The 22,952-nt window shown below is 45.9% G+C and overlaps 1 protein-coding gene and 1 non-coding gene across 2 annotated transcripts; one reads left to right on the forward strand and one right to left on the reverse strand.

The window, feature by feature from the left end:
• Positions 1-549: 549 nt before the first annotated feature.
• Psat1 (phosphoserine aminotransferase 1) lies at positions 550-21,692 on the reverse strand. The gene is made up of 9 exons (XM_036206811.1): positions 21,509-21,692; positions 17,609-17,669; positions 16,761-16,830; positions 14,283-14,488; positions 13,087-13,259; positions 9,514-9,683; positions 5,016-5,144; positions 2,436-2,573; positions 550-1,618 (listed from the first exon to the last, which is right to left on the reverse strand). Exons 1-9 carry the CDS (start codon positions 21,566-21,568, stop codon positions 1,513-1,515), a joined length of 1,113 nt encoding a protein of 370 aa, XP_036062704.1. The 5' UTR covers positions 21,569-21,692; the 3' UTR covers positions 550-1,512.
• LOC118576858 lies at positions 12,107-12,170 on the forward strand. The gene has a single exon (XR_004944057.1). It is a non-coding gene; the product is annotated as a U7 small nuclear RNA (small nuclear RNA).
• Positions 21,693-22,952: the final 1,260 nt, after the last annotated feature.

Consider the following 22,952-nt stretch of genomic DNA (forward strand, 5'->3'; position numbering starts at 1 on the left):
GTGACAGGAAGGGCTGAAGTGGAGACAATGGGGTTCACAAACACAAGGAAAAAAGGGGGGTTAGTTTTGAGCACTACCGCTGTTTGTGGACCCTTAGTTGACTCCACAGGCTGGCTCTTGGCATTTGCAGAACACTGTGATGGTTTGTCACACCTCCAAACAAGACTTGTTTTCAATACAGGCATCCTGCAATGCCGGGTATTATTTCCATCCTTCTACAAATGAGAAAGTGAAACCTGACCAGGAGAACCAATCAGTCAGTGTCTTCTCCTCATGAAATCAAATGAACCAGGAAGAGCTCAAAACTGTTCTGCCGGCTTTTTTCTGAACAGGGACAGAGTTCACAAAAGTGCATGCTGGGAGTTGTGCTGGAAGGGACTCTGCTGATTGTGTCTGTTCCAAAAGGAAAAGGTAAGCAACCACACTGAGTTGCATGAGAGCTAGCCTGACACCTGTCTGGACTAAACTGCTCTATCACAGGCTACTTTAGACCCTGGGCTTCCTGTCCGGAATGTCTAGAAGGCAAGCAGAAGAATTCACAGGCAATGGTTTAGATGCTTTAGGACTTTAATGTTCTTCACATAGTCAACAGAAAACACTAACAACATATGAATGGTGGGGAAAGACCTCGGCAAAGATCTGGAATGTGTAGTATTGCCCTGGTCAAATCATAAAAACAGCCACGTGAACACAGTTCATGGGGGTGAAAGGGCAACTGAGTTTTGTTTAACAACCTAACGAAAAAGCAAAGAAGCAACCATTTCTTCCACCTGTGAGAAGACTAGGAAAAGTGGAGTCGTGGAACTTCTAGGTCTTTCTTACGAAGCAGCTTTAAAAAGGAGTAGGTGAGAGGGTGCGACTGTCCACAGCAGAGGACAGTCACGCACAAAGCTGAACAAGCTCTAAAAGCATCTATACAACTGTTTCATTAGAAATATAAAGGCATAGATATAAACCGTATGGTGTTAAAAACACATTCACTATATAAGCACTCATATAGTATGTCACTTTCATCTCTTTATGAGAATAGCAGTATACAGATCCAAAAAGCTCCAAAGAGTCATTGTTGACTTTACCCAACAGCTGCAGAACCCAGCAAACCCCCTGCTGTCAGATCTAGCACATAGCGCTCCTAGCCTCCTTGTGGTATGTTCCTGTGAACCCAAAAATAACTAATCGGAACTGTCAGAACAAAGTCCAAGGCAAGGGCTGCAATCCACCTAGAGACAGGAGCAGCAGAGATACCAGGCTGACTTTGTTAGAAAAGCAACAGGAAAGCTTTGACGCTGCCTCCAGGTCAAGTCAGAATGAAGGCGGCCGTTAGCTGGTAGTCTCATCAGTTCTGCAGAGCCCTGGATGTTTAGTTGTTATTCTTGGAAGAAGAATCTGTAATAAGCATGTATTTGGAAAAAAAAAAAAAAAATCCAGGTCTGTTAAGTTTCTGTAGCCAATCAATCCCAAGTTACTCTGGACTCTGCATGTGGCTCACAGGCAGAGTGTAGCTAGTCATGTTCACAGCTGATGCATCTCCAAAAAATTCTTCATGAAGGCAGCCAGCTTCTCCACATCTTCAGTTGTGACAGCATTATACAGAGAGGCACGGATGCCTCCTACTGACCTAGAACAACAGAGACCCAACCATGAAGACCAAGAATATCATGAGGAGAAGGCATGTCAGGGTTAAAGCCCTTGCCTACCATACAGGAGGCTCAGGCTTGATCCTCAACAACACAGAACAAAAGTGAAATTTAAAAGGCATCTATTTCGGCACAACACACTTTGAATTAACTGCCCCTCCTAGAGTGGCAACCCTGAGGCCAGAGTACTCAACTTCACGCCTGCCAACCATCCCCAGGCGGTAGCACAAGGCGTCTGAGTCATGAAGGAGAGCCCTTGTGCATGAAGGTCATCCACCATGCTCACACTGGATTACCTCAGACTAGTCACATTTTTAGAGTAATTATTAATGTTATTTGTACAAATTAATGGGTTTCACTTTGACACTTTCATATATGCATACACTGGACTTTGGTCATACCCAAACTATTTCCTTTGATAAAGAAGAAGCTAAAGAAGGGGGGGGAAAGCCAGATGAAAAGGGTAACTGGGTTTGGGGTGATACTACTAGCCAGGCTTTGCAACAATCCCAACCAGACAGACTGAGCACTCAGCTACTGCAGGTCTCCTGTGTGAGGACGTTTATTGCTCAGGGTATCTGATGTTCAACTGAGCCCAGTGATGGTCTAACACCAGAGTGGAGCAGGCCAGCCCTACCACGGGCACTTTCAGTGTGGATGCAACCCTGTGCAAGATGCACGACAACCCAGCCAGAAGTGGGTTGATGCCAGCAAGTCTGAAACTACCGCTCAGGCTGTGCAAGGTCCTGGGTTTGTTTCATTCTTCCTCTGACATGCCTGGAGATGCGGTGTGCTTACCTGTGTCCCTTCAAGGAGATCATGTTGAGTTCCACCGCCTTATCAAGAAATCGCTTTTCTAAAGCCTCGTCTCCCTTGGCATTGCCAATGCGAAATGGAATATTCATCCTGCTTCTACTCCGGCGCTCCACAGGACATCTGAAAAGCATGGTTATTATTCCAGCTGTATTTCTCACGGGTATAATGTCATAAACAAATCTACAGGTTTTTAAACAGTATCTGGGGCTGAGGCTGGCATTCAGCTGACGGAATGCATAACATATAGAAGGTTCTAGGTTCTGGTGGTACAAACCACAGCAATCAGGATGCAGAACCATGAGGACCAGGGTTCAGGGTCATAGTGATTTCAAGGCCAGCTGGGGCCAAATGAGACCCTGTCTCAAAAATAAAACAAACAGATGAGTTAAAAAGACCCACAATAAGGAAATTAAATGAAAAGGAAAAAACTCTTCCTCAGAACATTATAATTTACCCAGAGGAAAAAAGTCTCACTCACGCAGGTTAGCATTCGCTTGCTGACTTTTATCTCATTTCTGTCAGACTCAGCCCTGTACTTGAATATTAGGAACAGCAATGTCTCTGTTTCACACTATCTGTGCTTCACACTGTGACAATTCAGTGGGTCATTTACATGGCTTCCAACTCATGTCAGCCACACAGCACAAGCATACAGTTCTTTCTGAAAGGTGGCAGACAAGCTGGGCCTACAGGTGGCTGAACACTTAAAAGACTCAAAGATCTGGACTTGCAGCTCATGCCCCCAAATTATCCACCCCTTCATGAAAGGAAAAAAAATAAAACCATCATGTCATAAAAGCTCAAAACTGGCTGGGCAGTGGTGGCGCATGCCTTTAATCCTAGCACTTGGGAAGCAGAGGCAGGCGGATCTCTGTGAGTTTGAGGCCAGCCTGGGCTACAGAGCGAGATCCAGGACAGGCACCAAAACTATACAGAGAAACCTTGCCTCGAAACCCACCCCCCACCCCAAAAAAGGAAGTCCTGGCTTACTCAGTGAATATAGACGTTTATATACAAATATGGAATTGGATATATAAATAACACATTCACATACCACATGTTATATCTGTGTACATCTGTGCCCACCTTGAGGGCTGGGGAAGATCAAATGTCATTACTATCCATGATGCTTCTAAGTCCTAGGCACTATCGTAGGTGCCTCCCATTTGGCATTATGGCAAGAAGCCCGTTTTGATAGGTTGGACAGTGGACACATGTCCATCTCTCATCATCTGGAGTCCATGAATCTGACCTATTTGGAAAACTTGTCTTTTGCCAACAAAATGATAATAATGATCTTGACATGAGGCTACCATGCAGCACAGGTGGGTGTGTCAACCCATGCCCACAATCCCAGCCCTTAAGAAGGGAAGGCAGCAGGACAAATCCAAAGCCAGTCTGAGCTACACAGGAAGTTCAAGGCCAGCCTAGGATACATAGTACAAACATGTCTCAAAAGAATAGCAAAATTATCCTGAAGTATTGGGGACACCTAAATCCACTGGCTCACTCTCATGAAACAGAAAAACAAGAAAGGAAAAGACCACTAAAGACCAAGATGATGCAGCTTAAGCCAGGAACAATCTGGAGGAGAAGAAAGAGTCTGCCCTAGTCTCTGGAGGGAGCCAAATCAAGAATATCTTCATCTTGAATTCTGGGCTTCTAAAACTTGAGAATTTCTATTGTTTGAAGCTGCCAAGTTCATCGGTGCTTTATTACAGTGGCCCCAGGAAGCACCTTCAAGATCTGTGCATTATCTTTAGACCTCACAAACACAGCCAGTGATCAACACATGACTCCCCCTTTCCTTTGTCATGAAAGTGTGCAACTAGATAAAAGTCAACCCTGCCATAGCCAATCTCATTCAGACTGCAGGCCAGGGATGGGGACACCTGTCCTAGAATAAGGGAGGTAGTGAACTTTGATAACGGGGGAAGGAGAGGTAGGGAGGTGGCTAAGTGGGCAAAGTGTTTATAGTGTATGAGGACCTGAGTTCAAATTCCCAGAGGCCACATAAAGCCTGATGGGATAGAATGCATCTGCAGTCCCAGAATGCATCTGTAATCCCAGTGCTTCTAAGGTAAGATGGGAAGAGAACCCCTGAAGTTCAAGGAACTGCTAGCCTGGTAAACGAAACTGAAAAACAAAGAAACCTGGTTTCAAACAAGATGGAAGGTGAGGACTGACAAGGAGTCTGACCTATACAAGCAAAATGTCCATGTATTGCACACAAGCCCATGGAGGGAGTGGAATCAGGAATAGGGATTTACAGCCTAAGGGACTAATAGAAAGCTTTAGGCAAAGCTGATAGCTTCCTCCAACCATTTTCCAGAGTCACAGGGGGAGTGTAAAGAGGGGAGTCCTACCCCAGACTACAAGGCGTACTTCCCCAGGTCAGACTGTTTGCTGACATGACTTGGGATTTCCCAAGAGCAAAGAATGTCCCTATCTCGAACCCTAGCTCGTGAGGCATGGGAGCATCACTCACCAGTATGCCAGTGTCCTGGGAAAAGGTAAGTCTCAATGTTTACAACTCACAAGAGATACGATGCATTGACTTACACATAAAATCCTTGAGAATTATCAATGATCTCATAAATCATTTGGGATTTGATGGAGCTGAGCTTCTCCATGGCTGCAGCTCCACCATTGTTCTTGATCCATTCCAGGACCATGCCCATGACGTAGATGCTAAAACAGGGATGAAACACACCATTAAGTTCACCTCTGCAAAAGTCAAAAGGACATGTGAGCAAACCGGCATTAGGAGTCACACTGACACTTTTAGCATCATTACAAATGGGTAAAAGCAGACCACTTGAAGAGCACGCCAAGAACTAGGCCAACACAATTGTAGCTCATGTAGCATTTTTAAGAGGCAACATAGTGCACCTTCATAATGCCACACCAGTCTCACTAGGGCCTGCTGCATATGCTCCATGACACCCAGACCACACATCCCCAGCTCTTTAGGCCAGTGGTTCTCAGCCTGTGGGTGGTGACCCTGAGGTATTAAATGACCCTTTCACAGGGGTTGCCTAAGACCATCAGAAGACACAGATATTACATTATGATTTATAACAGTAGAAAAATCAGAGTTAAGAAGCAGCAATAAAATAACTTTATGGTTGGGGGTCCCCACAACACAAGGAACTGTATTAAAGGGTCACAGCATCAGGAAGGTTGAGAACCACTGCTTTAGACTGTCCCCCCAACCCCACCCTAAGCTAACTCTTCACCTCCTGAATCCCCAGAGTCCCTTGCTCATATGACCCATATAGGGTTGTGGGGGTTGGTTTTGCTTTTGTCTTGCCACCCACTCCTTTATTTTAAACTTCTGTGAGCATGTCTATGTCTTATATCCTGATGCTAGAAGGCTGGAAGCCCCACCGTTCTTCTTTTCTCTCCTAGGGCCCCAAGTCAGCACCCACAACTGGGTAGGGGCAGTGGCAGACACCACGGATTCCACACAGGACTAGTCCCCATGAAAATGTAAGCCGTGTCTTTACCACTGAGAACGAGGAGTCATCACTACCTGAGGTGGACACCTCTCTTGCTCTTCTCAGCTCTACCCCCACATCCAACATGCAGATCCAGCAGCAAGATTTGCTCCCTTGGTCACAAGAGGTGGCAGGAGACTTAACTAGACCAACCAGCAACTTCCCTGGGATTTTCTCAGCCGGCAATGGGAAAAAGCAGAACTGGATTAGCTCACCCCAAGTAGAAGGTGAATCCTAACGGATCCTAGCTAAATAGAGAAGCCAACAACATCCTGGCTAGAGAAGCAAGGATCAGAAGTGGAGCGCAACCTACCTGTAAACCTCAGCACATGGCAGACTGCGACAGCAGGATGGTTTAGCCTGGGCTACATAAGAATTCCAGGCTAACCTGAACTACATGGCAAGCCCCTATTCTCAAAACAAACGAAAACAGAAGTGGAGAATAGATGGTTTAAGGTTTGTGTTCCTGGTTCTAGGAGGCCCAGCCACAACACAGAATCATCCCTTTCTAGGCCAAGTGTTCAGACTTCTTGTCTCCCACACAACCCATGCTTAGCACAGGGCCTGGCAGGAGTAGCCCACAGTGGACTCGATTCTTTCCACCAGAAGTGCATACTTTTAACTAACGGATGCCTTCAGTTCTAAATGGGCTACCTATACACACACCAAATAGGCTTACCATTTAAACCTACCTGAACTGACTAAACCACGGCAAGCCTGTTCTTTGGAATAGCGTACAGCTTTGAAGAGAAAGGTGAAAGGGAGCAGGCATTTAACCTAATGTGATAGAATGCCCATGGTACACTGCTGGGTTGAAAAAGGAATTCACACAAGTCTGAACAGCACTGTTCACAGTTCACTGACACAAATAAATAAATGACAGTATACAGCTGACCCCCCAAATTCATGAGTTTGGCAACCGTGGATTCAGCCAACCTTGTACAGACAAAATTTCAAAATCAGCGTCTGGAATGAATATAAACAAATCTTTTCCTTCTCATTACTTCTTACCCAATACAGTATATAAATTATTTGGAACATTTCCATAATACTAGGTATTAATAATAATCTAGAGCTGACTTAAAGCATGCAGGAGAATGTATATAGCTATATAGTATGCCATGTTTAAAAGGAGGTTTGACACCTTGGGGGGTCCTGGAATGAGTCTTTGATGATTAATGAGGGGTGACTGGATAGGCAGGCACTGTTTCCCTGGTAACAGTTCACTTGGAAACTTTTGCTAGTATTATTTTTATATATTTTTAAAACAATATAAATTATACCCTGTGTGTCAGAGTTTAGAAGAGGTCACCAGAAGTCTCCAGGCTGCAGATGAGCTCCTGGGCTGGGGGATCAGGTGTCATAACTGTTTCAGAAGCTTGTGAAAACCTTCATGCAGTTAGCCCTCCCCAAGGTCAACTCCCGAACACCCTCAGGGTTCCAGCTTCTCCTCTCAAGGGCTTCTGCACAGGCCATATGCTACCCCTGCATTTGCTAAGTAGCCAAAGATGACCTTGAACTCCTGATTCTTCTGTCTCCTAAGTCCTGGGACTACAGATAAATGTCTCCATGCCTATATCTTATATTTTCACCAACTGAAATAAGATAATTGGATAAGCTGGGTGGTGGTGGCGCACACCTTTAATCCCAGCACTTGGGAGGCAGAGGCAAGCAGATCTCTATGAGTTCGAGGCCAGCCTTGGCTACAGAGCAAGTTCCAGGACAAGCTCCAAAGCTACACAGAAAAGAAAAAAAAAAAAAAGATGATTGGATAAAAGACATTGTTTTCCTCTTATTGCAGATAAAAACAATCTATGCTTAGCAGCTCAATATGTATAAATAGTGTTTTGTGAAGTTTGAAAGGTTGTTTAATATCTTCTCCTCTACCCGCTAACAGGGCTGAGTGTTACTAAAGGGTTAAAAAGAATGTCATCATAGCCCTTTATTCCAGCCCAGTTCCTGCCTGAGGCTGCTGAGTAACAACCCATGACCCAGTTTATCCAGAACAGCCAAACAGTTCTCAGGGCCCACTCTAACCCTGAATGTCAAAGCACTACAGTGAACTTCGAGGACTTCAAGCCACACTGAAGCACACAAAGTTTTCTTCTTTCATCTCATCAACGAAGAAAAGAAACCAGGGGGGTGGGGAGCAATTGGGTTGGGAGTCCACCCAGCCCTACCTTTCACCTTCTATGCATTGGCTCAGTTTCAGTCTAAGAATTCGCCACCCTGACTTGCTCTGAGAGACTGTTGCAATCTGAGGAAGAAACTGCTCCTTTTCTGCTGCTTCTGGCTCAGCACCTCAGGCAAGGAAGTCCTAGAGAGGGGGTTTCCATCCCAGGGAACGGCCAAAGGGGGAGGTCAAGGTCAGCTGAGGCTTAGCAAGGAGGCTGGGATGTGGACTTTCCACGTGTCCAGCCTTTTCTGCTTCCCACCAGACATCTAGCCTGTTCTCCCACTGTTCCTAAAGGGGTGTTCAGCAAAACATTAACGAACCATGTGTGAACACGCTCATCACATTTCTTTAAAGCCCCAGAAAAGATGCCTGAGAGTGTACTGCTCACCCTGGCTCTTTACTTGGCCTCTGGACACATTTCCAGGACAGTCTTCACTCCATCTCCTCCTACCTTCTCACATTATTTCGATTTTGAGATAGAGTCTCACCATGTAGCCCAGTTGCAATCTTCCTGACTCCACCTCCTAGTCTTGAGATTGGAGGTGATTCCATCACATTGGGTCTCAACCTTCTCTCTTCCCCGGAAGACTGAGCTGTAAGGTGGGTATGTGGCCCTACCTTCTAACCTCCTGCCCCACAAGCCTGGCACCTCAACTGCTCCTCTAGGAACCCTGCCCATGGGGTCCCCAGTAGCACCTTCACCACCCTTGTCTTTGGCTTTTTTTTCCTGACTGGTGTTCACTGGTATTTCCCCACTGCCTGGAACCCCCGGAGGGAAGTGGGATAAAACTGAGCCCCATGTCACCCCTGGGCCAACATGCATCTTAGAAACATGTTTAGTCTAGCTCCAGGAGTAAGAGTTAGGGGTGGCCAGAAAAGTTAACCCCAGAACACTCTACTCCTAAGCAAAGTGGGGAGACACAGAGACTGTTCTCTATCATGTGAATGACATAGAAACACAGGGGAAACTCCCATCCAAATGTGAAGTCCAAAATCTTCTCTTTCTTGTGTGTGGGAGGCATTTTCTGCATGAAGGAAGAAGGAAAGAAAACTCTGGCACCCTTACCCTAGTCTGACCCTGTTCTTCTGGAAAGCCGCCCTGTTTGTCTGAGACACAGGCCATGGTACTTTATCTACAGAGAGCCTGTGGGTATTTAACGGTCAACAGTCAGTGCCTGGATTATCAAGATCAAGCAAAAACCAAGATTGTTATCTCCACAAAAAGGGCAACAAGAAAAACTGACCAAACAGTACCTAGAGGCCAGGAGGCGAGCTGCACAAAGAATGCTGAGTGTGTTTGGGGCTCTTCGGTCACTGGTTAATCAAGCACATTCTACTTTACCTCCACTCTGATGGAAGACTACAGCACCCCAGACAGAGTTACCTGAAACATGGAGGTGTGTTATACAAAGAGTTGTTCCCAGCCTGCACTTTGTATTCAAGGACTGAAGGGCACTCTCTGAGGGCGAACCCCAGCAGGTCATCACGGACGATCACCACCGTCACCCCAGCAGAGCCAACATTCTTTTGAGCACCAGCAAAAATCACACCAAACTTTAAAAAAGAAAGAAAGACACATCGGCTTTTTAGAGGGAATCTGTGGTCATCCCCTACGTGATGCAGTGCTGATGTCTAGTTCTTCTCTCAGCATAATTTTTTTAAAGCAAGAATTTTTTAGGAATCTCTACCCAAAACAAGTCAGCACTTTGAGTGCTGAGACCCAAGGCCTGGTTTTTGCCAGGAAGAGGCCTCCTGTGCCCAGCCCTGTGAAGTCCCAGGACACGCTCTCACAATCCTTGTTCTACTTCCACACCAGTCTCTAGGCCAGCCCCTCTCAGGACTGGAGAGATGGCTCGGCAGTTAACAGCACTTGTTGCTCTTACAGTGGACCTGGTTGTTTCCCAACATCCACACGGTGACTCACAATCATCTGTAACTCCAGTTCCAGGGGATCTAACAATTCTGAGAGCTCCAGGCGCCCACATGGTACACATATATACATAAATGAAGACAAAATATTAACATAATAATAAATAAATAAATCTTAAAATACTGTTTTAACTAAATATCCAGGCTTGGTGGTACACATCTGCAATCCCAACAGTTGGGAGATGGAAGCAGAAGGATCAGGAATTCAAAGTCACCTTGGCTTCATAGTGAGTTCAAAACTAGCCTGGCATGCAGGACCTCTGGATTGAGGTATAGTTCATTAATAAAGCATGCTTACCATGCATTAAGTCTGGGCTTCATACCCAACACTGCAGAATTAAAAAAAAAGAAAATGGAGCCTCCAAATCTTTTGTAACCAAAATGAAATACTATCATTTAATCTAGAAAATGTATTTATATAACTATTAAATGACAAAAATTTTAGTTACATATCTTTTAATTGGGTATCGAAATGGTCAAAATATAAACCTTTAATCAACAGGCTGCAGAGATGGTACAGTGGTTTAGAGCAGTTGCTGCTCTTGTGGAGGACCTGGGTTCAATTCTCAGGACTCACATTGTATCTTACAACCATCTCTAACTCTAGTTTCAGGAGATCCAATGCCCTCTTCTGACCTCTGCCAGCACCAGACACACATGTGGCACACATACATGCATGCAGGCCAAACATCCATACACATGAAATAAAATTAATAAAACTAAAAAAAAAAAAAATTAGGTCAAAAGCAATTCATGCAAACTTCCACTTAGAGAAGCTGCCGTGAAGGGGGCTGCAGCAACGCAGCCGAGGGGTGAGACACCCGAGGCAGAACTTTAGAATATACCAATGGCTAACGGTTCTTGAGGACATTTTGCTGGGCAAGATACACGTTCTGTATCACTCCAGGAAATCAAGTAAGGGTGTATGGTTTACAACTGACATGATTTGGAATGGCCAAATGTGTGGAATTCTGCCAAGAAGGAGGGAGACAGGAGGATTTCAAGTTTGAGACCACGCTGGGATGAGCAGTGAGACCCTTCTTTAAAAATATAAGATGTGGCTATAAACCAAATACCATAGACCTATATAATGGAGTATTAGTCTAAACCTGGAGTTCTGACATTAGTGAATTAAGCCAAGCATTAAAGAACAAATATGATGCCACTAACAGGATTCAATAAAGTTGGATAATAGTTGGCAAAGACTGGGGGTGTGGCATTTTATCAGGAACAAAGTTTCAGTACAAAATCTGAAAGTTCTTGGAGGTGGACAGAGGTGAAGTCTGCCCAACAATGTTAATGTGCTTAACACCACTGAGCTGTACGTCTAAAAGTGGTCAAAATGGGGCCAGCAAGGTGGTCCAGCAGGTCAAGACCCTGCCAGCCACACGCACACCACGGCAAGCGTGCATCCACACACAGAAACAATAATAATAGGTAAGTTGTGTGTGTGTGTGTGTGTGTGTGTGTGTGTATGTGTGTGTATACACACACACTTTAAAAGAAAAAAAATAAGAAATATAACAACAACAAAACACAGGCTCTCACTATACACCTCTGGCTGGCCTGGAATTCAAAATGTAAACCAGGTCACCATTAAACTAAGGGACCCATCTGCCTCCTGAGTGCTGGGATTAAAGGTGTGTGCTGCCACACTTAGACTTAATTTTGTTGTTGTTCACTCAAGACAATGTTTCTCTGTGTAGCCCTGGCTGTCCTAGAACACACTATGTGTAGACTAGGTTGGCCTTGAACTCAGAGATCCACCTGCCTCAGCCTCCTGAGTGCTGGTATTAAAGCCACCACCTGGCTGGCCTAAATATATATATATATATATTTTTTAAACATGACTAAAATAATAAATTTTACTTTAAGTATATTTTACCGCATTTAAAGGAGGCATAGCTGGTCATGGTGGCCCACCATAACGGTGAACTCTGAGTTCAAGGCCACCCTGGTCTACATAGTGAGTTCCAGGAGAGCCAGGGCTATGTAGAGACCCTGTCTCAAAAACAAATACAAGAGGCAGGGGAAGTGAGAGGGGGCAGAACTGTTACAGCTCTTTTTAGAATTTGTCCAGTAGGATTTCTGACCTTCATCTAAAACACCATTACCACTACCCTCCCAAAAAACAGGGGGGTGGGATGAGGAGATGGCTCAGCGGGTAAGGGCACTTCCTACGAAAATCTGGTAACCTGAGCTACACCTGGAACCATATAAAGGTGGACAAGGAGAATGGACTCCTGACTCCATAAAGTTGCCCTCTAACCTTTATACATGCATCTCTCCCTTCACTCAAGTTCACACATGCATAAACCTGCACACAACACACACACTCCAAATAATAAATTTTTAAAAATCATTTTAAAGGCAGACAACCATTTGGCTAGCTTGGATGCCGTTTTTAAATTCTTTACAGACCCCTCTTATTGCATGTACTTGGTACAATGCCCCTCATCCCTTACCTGCCCAGCCTTAGCAGACCACTCTTAAAGTCTGTATGTGCTGTTGGTGGACTTTCAAGGTGAAGTTGATAAAAGGCATGGGGTGTTCTTCAGAAACCCCAGGGCTTTGTAACTTCTCCTGACTTGGGAGTGAACATGCCAATCCCAGGGTGCTTGCCAATAAGTTTTCAAGAACCATCCCCCCTCCCCATTTTTCGAGTCAGGGTTTCTCTATGTAGCAGCTCTAGCTGTCCTGGAACTTGCTTTGTAGACCAGGATGACCTTGAACTCACAGACTCACCTGCCTCTGCTTCCCAAGTGCTGGGATTAAAGGCGTGCGCCACCACACCTAACTCAAGAACCACTCTTGTAGGCCGTGAGCAACCATTACCACAGACTTAGCTGTTCTGACAGCTAGTGATGGAATAAGCAGCTATTATCAGCCTGCTCGCCGATATCGACCCTGGCTTGAGGGGCTCTGCCAGCCCCAGGCTCCCCCAGGTCTTTCCTATGGGCATATACATCAAAACACTTCAAAGAAACACTCACCGGTTGGTTCCCTGACCCAGCCTTTCATACTCTACCTTGGAAACATCCACTGGCCTTGATAAGAAGTTTGAGGACATGTCACAGACCAGCACTGCTCCCTTGACGTCAGGTATGAAGTCAAACTCCACTCCATGCACAGTCTCGTTTGCACAGAAGTACACATAGGAGGCGTCCGGGTTGAGGTTCCAGGAACTTGGGTCTGGAATTTCTGTCACAGAGGGCAAATTGAGGCTCTGCACATGTCCATCCTTTTCCCGTATGTAGATAACACCACCCAGGAGACAGGTTAGTTTCCTGACGGGGTTACTGAGTCCAAAGTACTTGGCAAGTTCAAGCACCTGTCCACCTACCCTTGCCAAATCACCACTAACAGCTGAAGACGATCCGTCACACCCTCTGGATTTATTGGGCACAGATAACACTCAAATGCATCGCAGAGGCCAAGTGTACAGGTGCACGTGTAGTGCTGCACTGGGGAGGCTAAGGCAGAAGGACAGCTCTGAGTCCAAGGCCAGCCTGCCCTCCATCCGGTCTACCAACTCGGACTGGAGAGATGGCTCAGCCCTTAAAAGGTTAGGCTCACAACCAAAAATGTAAGACTACCAGGTCATCCAGGGGTACATAGAAAGATCCTGTCTCAAAAAAACAAATCAAATAGACCAGCAAAGAAGATGGAGGTTACCTGAAAGTTTTCTTGTCACCAAACATCCATCTGCCCTATACCTGTTGGTCTACTAGCTCCTTCTCGGGACCCCAGTGCTTACCCACTCTGGGCCCATGTGGTTCCAGCAAAGCCCATCAAATCCACATCCCAGGGGTAAAATGTGACTCAGGCAGAGTCAGTGATGAATTCACAGCAGGGCACATGGTACTGTTATGGGGATGCTCCAGCAAGAGCACTGAAGCTTGGGAGAATATAAGCTGAAGAGCAACTGTAGCCATCCTCCTAGATAAGGGACTGTTTTCTGGACTACAATCTACTATGAAGGAGACAAGGGGTGACTAGGACATGGGCAGCAGCACTGGAGCCTCTGAGGTCCCCAAACCAAGCACCAAATTGGCTCCTGGGCTTTTAGCCAAGCAAGACTCTCATCATTCTACAGTAGTTAGTAGAGTACCACAGCTACAATCAAATGAGATGAGTAACTACCGACAAGAGGACAGCAACAAAGGAACAGCAAGGGCCATGGCCAATCACCACCTCACCATCCATTCACCTTCCAGAACTCACTTGTGTAACTTCCAAGTTTCGGGTGGACGACATTCACAGTCCCAAACTTCTTGGCTTCTTCTGCAGCCTTGGCTGACCAAGCTCCGGTCACCACATAGTCGGCACACCTTCCAGCTTTCAGGCCAATCAGGTTTAAGGGGACAGCACTGAACTGGCCGGACCCACCTCCTTGTACAAAGATCACCTTGTAGTTGTTGGGAACATCCCTGGACATAAAAACAAGAGACAGTAAATACATAAGCTCACACATCAAGGACAGAGAATGAGGGGTGCTCTACCAAGTGCATACTTTTGGTCTTGCTCTACAGAGGCTGGGAAGATGGCTCAGTGGTAAGTGCATGCACTGCAAGAGGACTTGAGTTCGGTTCCCAGCACCCAAATCAGGCAGCTCCCAACTGCCTATAACTACAGCTCCAGAGTATCTGATGTCCTCTTCTGGCCTCCATGAACACACACACACACACACACACACACACACACACACACACACAAATATATACATGCATACCTTAAAAGAAAAAGAAATACAGTGAAGTCTCACTATCACTCTCTCTTACCCAATTTAGTCATTTATTTACTGGTTTCTTTGACATTGATTTGGTGATGATGGTAGAAACCTATGGTGACTTCTTCCTTTTCTTACTAATTAGGGAACCATACTTTTCTGCTTCTCAACACTCAGATTTCAATTATGGCTGCCCCAACCCAGGAGATGAGCAGTGAATAAAGCTGCTGATGGGATCTGGCTGAGAGATCTTCGCTCAAGAGGTACTAATCTTGCAAATACTGGTGGCCTCCTGGCAAAGCTGGCACACAGGTAAAGAGGGCCTTAGATCCTCCTGGTGCCAACAAGGCTCCTATGTCCTCCTTTGGCTACCACAAGGCAGACATTCCTATTTTTGCTTAAGTTGGTGAATCAGATCCATCACCTGCAATCATACTGAGCCAGGCATCACTGAGAGGAGTCCATCTTTGACAACTCTAGGTCTAGGTGAGTAAGCAAAAACCAAACACAAGTCAGGACTAAGTGAAAAGTGCTTCGACTTCAGGATGGAAAGGACGGTCAGACTGAATGCAGAGACCCCAGGCTTTATAATAGTCAGAGCTCAGGAATGAATGGACAAAGGACAGAATTCCAGCACCAGAAACAAAAAGAAGGGGCAGCAAGGTGGCAGGAGCATGGACGACAGGTGTTGTGTACACATCTTGTACTTGGCCTACAGTCAGCTCAATTAGGTGGCAAGCCAAGTTGACATAAGCTAGAGGCATCAGAATGGAGGTAGCCTCAATTGAGAAAATGCCTCCTTAAAGATCAGGCTGTAGGCAAGCCTATAGGGCATTTTCTTAATTAGTGATTGCTGTAGGAGGGCCCAGCCCACTGTGGGCAGGGCCACCCCTGGGCTGCTGGTCCTGGGTTCTATAAGAAAGCAGGCTGAGCAAACCATCGAGAACAAACCAGTAGGCAGCACCCCTCCATGGTCTCTGCATCAGCTGCTGCCCTGCTTGAGTGCCTGTCCTGTCTTTCTTCAACAATGGACTACAACATGGAAGTGTAAGCCAAACAAACCCTGTCCTCCCCAGGTTGTGTTTTGGTCATGGTGTTTCATCCCATCGCTATGAATGCTAAGACAGAGGTGTCAGGCCAGGCCAGGCATGAGGGGCTTGCACCAGGAAGGCTGGCAAAAGCCAGGGCTCCAGGTTTATGTTATCCACAGGCGGGGCATGGGACAGAAACTTACGTAGGATAGAACTATAAAGTAAACAAGGGTTCCCGTCAGAAGAGCCCCTTAGCCATGTGGCCAACGCTAAGGTTCTAAATGTCCCCTCCATCAAGGACAGCACTGGTTTGTGACTGTGCCACAGAAGCTATTGAGGCAGAAAGGAGAGGGACAAGCCAAGCAGACGATCAGCAGTTCTTAAAGATCCTGGAAACACATGTGAAAAGTTTCTCCAGAAACTTTTCCTCATGCCCTCTACTGAGAAACCTTTCCTAGATACAGTTACCTCACATCTCTAGAAATATCACAGAAAACTAAAGCAACCACATAAATGTAGCCATGGTAACAAGTCAAAGGCAATCTGTGCTAATAAGGAATTTGAGAGTACTCGAGAAGATTTTTTTTTACTATGGACAGTCTAAACAAAATGTGTAATATAGAAAATAATGTAACAGATGCCTAGGTTTATGTCATACAGCACAAAACTAACAAGTTGGTCTTCTAAAAAAAAAAAAGCCTTACAGCAATAAGAGCTGAAGATCTGGCTCGGTGGTTGAGAGCACTTACTGCTCTTTCAGAGAATCCATGTTCGGTTCCCAGCAGGCACATGGTGGCTCACAACCATCTATATTTACAGTTCCAGGGGCTCTAACTCTTTGACCTCTGCAGGCTCCCGTGTAATGCGCATGCATACATTCAGACATACATACACATAAAATAAAATCAGTATCTTTTTTTAAAAATACTTGTAAAAACTTACAGCAATTCCCTCAGAAGATTCTCCGTGTTGTTAATAATCTTGGCAAAATCTGATGACCTGTGACTCATTTCTGTGGAAGCAAAAAAACAACAGTGTATAACACTGAACAGAAATGCTTGTGAAATTTACGGAAAAATAAAAGAAGAAAGCTCAGAGTTCAGATGGTGGGCACATGCACACTTAATGTAAAGGACAATTCACACTGATATTGAAACTGTGAACATATCAGTCCTGTAGTGCAGTAGGTCACAGTGCAGTGATTTTTCAAGTGCCACATTAACTGATCATTAGGTTCTTATCAGACCCTGCTCTATCTCTTTCTCCCAAACTAGAGACACAGAGAGCTAGCCCTGAAGTCCCTTCACACAGTGCCACCTGTGGAACATGCAATAAAAATCAATAAATAATATAAACATAAAACTTAGAGCTTGGATGTCCTCTTCCTAAACTCACAGGAGCAAAAGTCTAATAAAGAAATTATTAATGAGCAAGACCTCCATAGAGGCTTGTGAACTTTTTAATTTCTGTAAGTTCTTATTAAGTATAACAAAAACTTTACACTGAATGTGAAGCAATATTACAGACCCTTGGTGGCACCCTCATGCAAATGTATAGTATCGGCTAATCCCACAGCTGGTGATCAGTAAAAACCAATTAGGAAGCAATGAGCTATGTCTAAACTTCTCACCAGCACTTGGGTTGAGTTCAGCCTTGACTCCAGCAAATGTGCACCCAGGACATTGAAGTTAAATGTACCTATAGGAAGACCGCTCAAAGTAAAGCCTGGGCTGGAGGCATTTCTGTTCTACTAAACTGGGATAGTAACAGAATCCAAAAGTAAATCTTACCAAGCACACTGATGCCAAGTCCTTTGTAGTCCAGTAGCTGTTTCTGTATCTCTAACAACACCTAGAAAAAGAAAAGACAAGGAATTCAACATGCTGTGCACAGCTTTCCCTCTTCACATATAACTGAGAGGTGGGGAACGCCAACTGAGCAGAGGCCCAGAAGGGGCCCAGCTTCTGTTCCCATGCACTGCCGAGCCCCTTCCCTCAGCTTCTCAGAGCCTCACCAGTACAACTTACACAAGCTGGGCCTGAAATTGGGCAACATAATTGACTCAAGAGACTGTGTCCCCTACAAATCTCATTCGCCCCTCTCTTAAAGCTCATTTATTAAACATACAAAGTTCTCAGTTCAGGAACTAACAGGAACAAAAACTAGTTATGTCCAAATCATACAGGCAGGTCAGTTTCTCATGTGGGTGTTGCTGGCTAAAGTGGTAGATTCTGATAGGTGGCATGGGCAAGAACTTGCTATGAATTAAAATAAACTCTAGGAGCTAGGGCTCTACTACATCAAGTTCAATGACAGAGCAGTTGCCTAGCACATAGGAAGCCCTGGGTTTAATCTGCAGCAAAGCTGGGGGGAAGTGGAGGAAAGGGAGAAGGTGGCAGAAAGAGAAAATGTATCCAGCCCAGACTGAAAGGAAGATTTTTCTCTCAGTTGTGGGCTACATCTTGACTTTACATACTATTATTCCATTCTGATAAGGCAGCCTTTGAAGGGCAATGGGGATTTACTGATGTGACCTTAATTGGGAAACTCATCATTCACAAAAATGTCTCTTACTAAATCAAATAAGCAATATCAATTCCCCTATAAGGACATGGGAAAAAGAAGCCAGGGATACGGCTCAGTGGTATAATATGTGTTGGGTACACTGGAGGCCCTTGATTCGATCCCAGAACCAAAAGAAAGGAACTCAGGAGAGCAGAAGGAAAGGAAGGGGTGGAAGGGAGGATGGAGGGAGAAACAGAAAATAGGATAAATGTTCTCCTCATCTAAAACAGAAAATTAAAAATCAGTTTTAAACTATGAGAGAGAGAATCTCTGATTGCTTAAATAAGATTGTCCATATGTTGAATGTTGCTGAGACAAGAGATAAGTCCTTGCAGATGAATAAAGTATGGTCATAATAAAGAAAGGTTCAGCAGTTGTGCTCATGCATGCCTTTAATTTCAGCACTCAGGAGGCAGAAGCAGGAGGATCTCTGTAAGTTTGAGGCCAACCTGGTCTACAGAGTAAGTTCCAGGACAGCCAGAGCTCTATAAAGAAACCCTAGTAGTACTTGCCTTTAATCCCAGCACTTGGAAAGCACAGGCAAGCAGATCTCTGTGAGTTCAAAGCCAGCCTGGTCTAAATAATTAGTTACAGGTCAGCCAGGGCTCTATAATGGGATCTTGTCTCAAACAAAAAGAGACTAGCTAAGAATTGGTCTTGTTAGTTCTGTAACCCTAACTAGTGGAAGACTGAGGAAGGTCTAAACCCTACCTGGCAATCTGGCTTAAAGAAAACAAAAGACACCAAGACATTATTAAATTATATGTTGAGATACTGTACTGTGCTAGATGATTGATAGATAGATAGACAGACAGACAGATAGAAAGCTATCACACCAATCAAAAACACTGAGTAAAGTTTAGTGAATACATTCACCTAGTAAAAGCAACACTGGTCTACAACAGAATCTTGATTTGTGTGTGTGCTGGGGGTCAAACAGGACCTGCCTTTGCAAATGAGAAGCAGGAGCTCTCTACCAGATCCCTTTACTAACCACCTGAAATGATCCTTACACTGACTTTTATTGGTCTAGATTTACTTTATTGTTCATTTATTTATGAGTCTACCCTCAGAAGCTAGAAGGCATCCAATACGTGGAAGCTGGAAGTACAAGAGGTTGTGAACCAGCCAAAGTGGGTGCTGGGAACTCAGCTGGGGTCCCTCCACTCTTAACTGCTGAGCCATCTTTCCAGCCCTGACCCCCCCACACACCCCCTTGTGGTTTTCTAAGTGAATTCCTTGAAAAACATCTGTAAGTTTATAGCCGAGACTGAAGAGATGGCTCAGCTGTTAAGAGCACAAACTGCTCTTCCAGGAGCCTGGAGTTTGATCTCCAGGACCCATATCAGTTGGCTCACAACCATCTCTTAACTCTTCTGGCCTCCTCAGGCACCTGAACTCATAGCAACATACCCACACACAGACACACAGGTATACACATAATTTTTAAAAATAAATTTTTTTATTTTATAACCAAAATCACTTTTTTGAAGAAGACTTCTAGCCAAAAGCTAGACTGCTGAGCCATCTCTCCAGCCTCACATATAGAATTTTCATACATTTCATTTTTCTTTATGGGTGACAGTCAAAATAATTTTAAAAGCTTCTCTAATCTTTATAGTTCAACTAAATCAAGATTCCTAAATTGAAGTTAATAGCACACACCTGTAATCCCTATGTGCTGGCTAGTTTTATGTCAACCTGACACAAGCCAGAGTTAATGAAAAGAGGGAGCTTCAGTTGAGAAACTTCCTCTATAAGATCAGGCTCTAAGCAAACTTGTAGGGCATTTTCTTAATCAGTGATTGAGGAGGGACGGTCCAGCCCATTGTGGGTGGGGTCATCCCTGGGCTGGTGGTCCTGGGTTCTATAAAAAAGGCAAGCCAATAAACAGCTCCTCTCCATGGCCTCTGCATCAGCTCCTGTCCTCACTGCTTTTTTTTTTTAATTTTATTTTAGTTTTGTTTTTCGAGACAGGGTTCCTCTGTGTAGCCCTGGCTGTCCTAGAACTCACAGAGAATCTCACTGCTTTTAATGAACGGTTATATGGAACTGTGAGTGAAATAATCCTTTTCCTCCATAATTTGCTTTTGGTCATGATGTTTGATCACAGCAATAGTAACCGTAACTAAGACACCCTCTCTTAGGAAGTGGAGGCAGGAAGACCACCGGCCTGCAGTACAAGGCAAATTCTGGGCTAGCTTGTACTGAGACATTACCTTACCATACCCGACCAGAAAACAAAAGAAAACAAAACAGTCCACTCTAAAAGTAGGGAGAAGGTGCCTGCAGAAGTTCCCACAGTTCAGCAAAGAACACCACGGAAGATGAACTGCAATGACCGCAGAATAAGCCCTGTTCTCAGCTTGTGCAGTTGTCCCCACAAAAGTAAGGCGTTTTTACCCGTCTCACACAGCATGATCCTGTTCCTACCCCCACAGAGGCCGCGGTGTCCCAGGGAGATCGCCAGGGTTCAACAATAGATAATTGTACAATCCTTGGCCATGCCCGAGCATTGTGGCAACCAGTTATCAGATAGCAGTTTCGGCAGCTGGTTCATGGGCTCCAAGCCATGAGAGGCATCTCATTCCGCACAGCTGGGGTGCGAGAGGCGATGGCACCCGGATCAAGCGAATGGAACTTGGCCAAACAGACCAAAGCCTTACAGAGTCAGAAGCCCGGGTGCACGGAAGGGAGAAGCAAGTTTCCAGGAGAAAGGCTTAGGGGCTGAATGGGTTCAGTATGGGTGAGAAGGGCAGAAGCTGGCAGCTTTCCATTTCCGAATTCTGAGGACTGTGTTCCCAACGCCCCGAGCTTAGCCTGCCACCCGGAAGACAGACACGCTCGCCCCTGGCCCGCCCGCCACCTCCCATTCATTCACACTCCCACGCGCGCCCGTGCACGCTCGAGCGGGCGCGGCTACGACGCCGGGAGGCCCAGCCTGCGGCTGCAGGTGCCCGCCGAGTCCACGCCGGCCTCTGCACAGGGGCGCACTTCGGCCTCAGGAGCTGCATCTGGATGGCGGCATCCCGAAGCCGCGCACACCGATGTCTGTATCTTGACAGCCGCATCCCAACGCCCTGCATCCCGATGCCCGCGCTCCGACAGAACCCCGGCCATCTTACCGAGTGTGGCAGCTTGGCAGGCCCGGGCCCAAAGTTAACCACTTGCTTGGCGGCGTCCATGGTGCTGAGGCGACAGTGGGGGAAGTGGCAGGAGCAGAGACCACGCGAACTACCCGCGTCTCCGGATGCTGGGGCGGGGCGGGCTCCTGCCCGCAGCGTCGGCGTCCCATTGGTCCGCTGTGTCAGGCCATGTACTGATTGGCTTTTACCCAGAAGCTCTCATCCCCATTGGCCGCGCTCACCATCCGAGCCAGCGATCAATTGCTCCTCCTGTAGTTTAGAATTTCAACCCGCCTTGGCTGTCAACGCAAGAGAGCAGGGGATTGCACCAGCCGCCCGCGTGGCGGGGCGCCTACTTACTGCCTTTGCGCCCAGAGTCCCCGGCCCTGGCCTCCGGCCAACTGCGAGATGGTGCGCAAACCCATAGTTCCTGGCCCATCCCGCACTGGGCCGCACTCTGCTGCACTTGCTCCAGAGGCCAGTCCCCACTAGTTCACCAGACTTTCCTAAACCCCACGCAGACACTCCGGTGTAGACAGGGCACTCAAAGAAGAACGTGCAGGGTGAACCATGGGACTGTGACCGGTTCACCGGATAATCACAGGACTTGGGAAGCTGAGGCAGGAGGATAGCTACTTGGAGGCCAGTCAGGGTTTGGTTACACAGAGAGACCCAGTCTCAAAAATAACAAAACAAAAAGCGTTTGTGCTTGCACATGGCTCTAATTCACTGCACCACGAAAGGACAGAGGTGGCTAAGAACTTTGGAGGAGAGCCTCCCCTCCCGCAGCTACCCCCACCCTCATCCAGGACTGCCTCTTTCAAGTTGCTGACTCTCCAGTCTCAACTTGGCTCTCACTGGAGCTCCTCTAGCTGTGAGGAGGTATTAACAGGAGCATTATAAGCAAGCTGAATGCAGTCCGGACCAGAGGAATGTGGCCCTGAGCCGAGCTGGGCACATGACCAGATCTGTTTATACTTCTCCACACAAGTTCTCTTTTCAAAAGAGTTACTCTGGAGGCTCACATGAGATTCTGGAACAAGAAGGCCCCTTCTATGCAAGGGCAGTTCCTTTGAAGTTCAGAACATTTTTAAAGCAAATTACTTTTTTTTCTACTTTGCAGTTTAACCCAGATTCCTTTACTATAAAAACATTTTCCCAAGTTCTTGAGTGCATTGGATGCCAGGAGTAAGCACAAGTGCCTACTGAGCCTTAGCACCGAACACAGCATCTACGACCTCAGTTTGACAGGCTTGCAATCATCCTTTGGGAATTTGGGCTCTTGTTTGCTTTCTGTAGCCTGTAGAAGGGACATGGCCGAGAACAGAAACACTACTTTGGGTACAGTAAAGCCAAAGTTTTAGGAAAAGCTGAATAGAGCGATATCACTGCCTTCTTTGGCAGAAACATTTTTAAAAATTCAACACAACTGACAAAGCCAAAA

The sequence above is a fragment of the Onychomys torridus genome, chromosome 1, assembly GCF_903995425.1.
Source record: "Onychomys torridus chromosome 1, mOncTor1.1, whole genome shotgun sequence".
NCBI lineage: Eukaryota > Metazoa > Chordata > Mammalia > Rodentia > Cricetidae > Onychomys > Onychomys torridus.

Bases quoted from the DNA above. Each gene is read 5' to 3' on its own strand.
- Psat1 (XM_036206811.1), bottom strand. From the start codon at position 21,568: ATGGACGCCGCCAAGCAAGTGGTTAACTTTGGGCCCGGGCCTGCCAAG. The intron at 9,684-13,086 runs GTAGAGTATGAA...TCTTTTTTAAAG, and splicing joins GGCCAGTGGATGTTTCCAAG to TTTGGTGTGATTTTTGCTGG. The intron at 1,619-2,435 runs GTAAGCACACCG...CTGTTGTTCTAG, and splicing joins ATCTCCTTGAAGGGACACAG to GTCAGTAGGAGGCATCCGTG.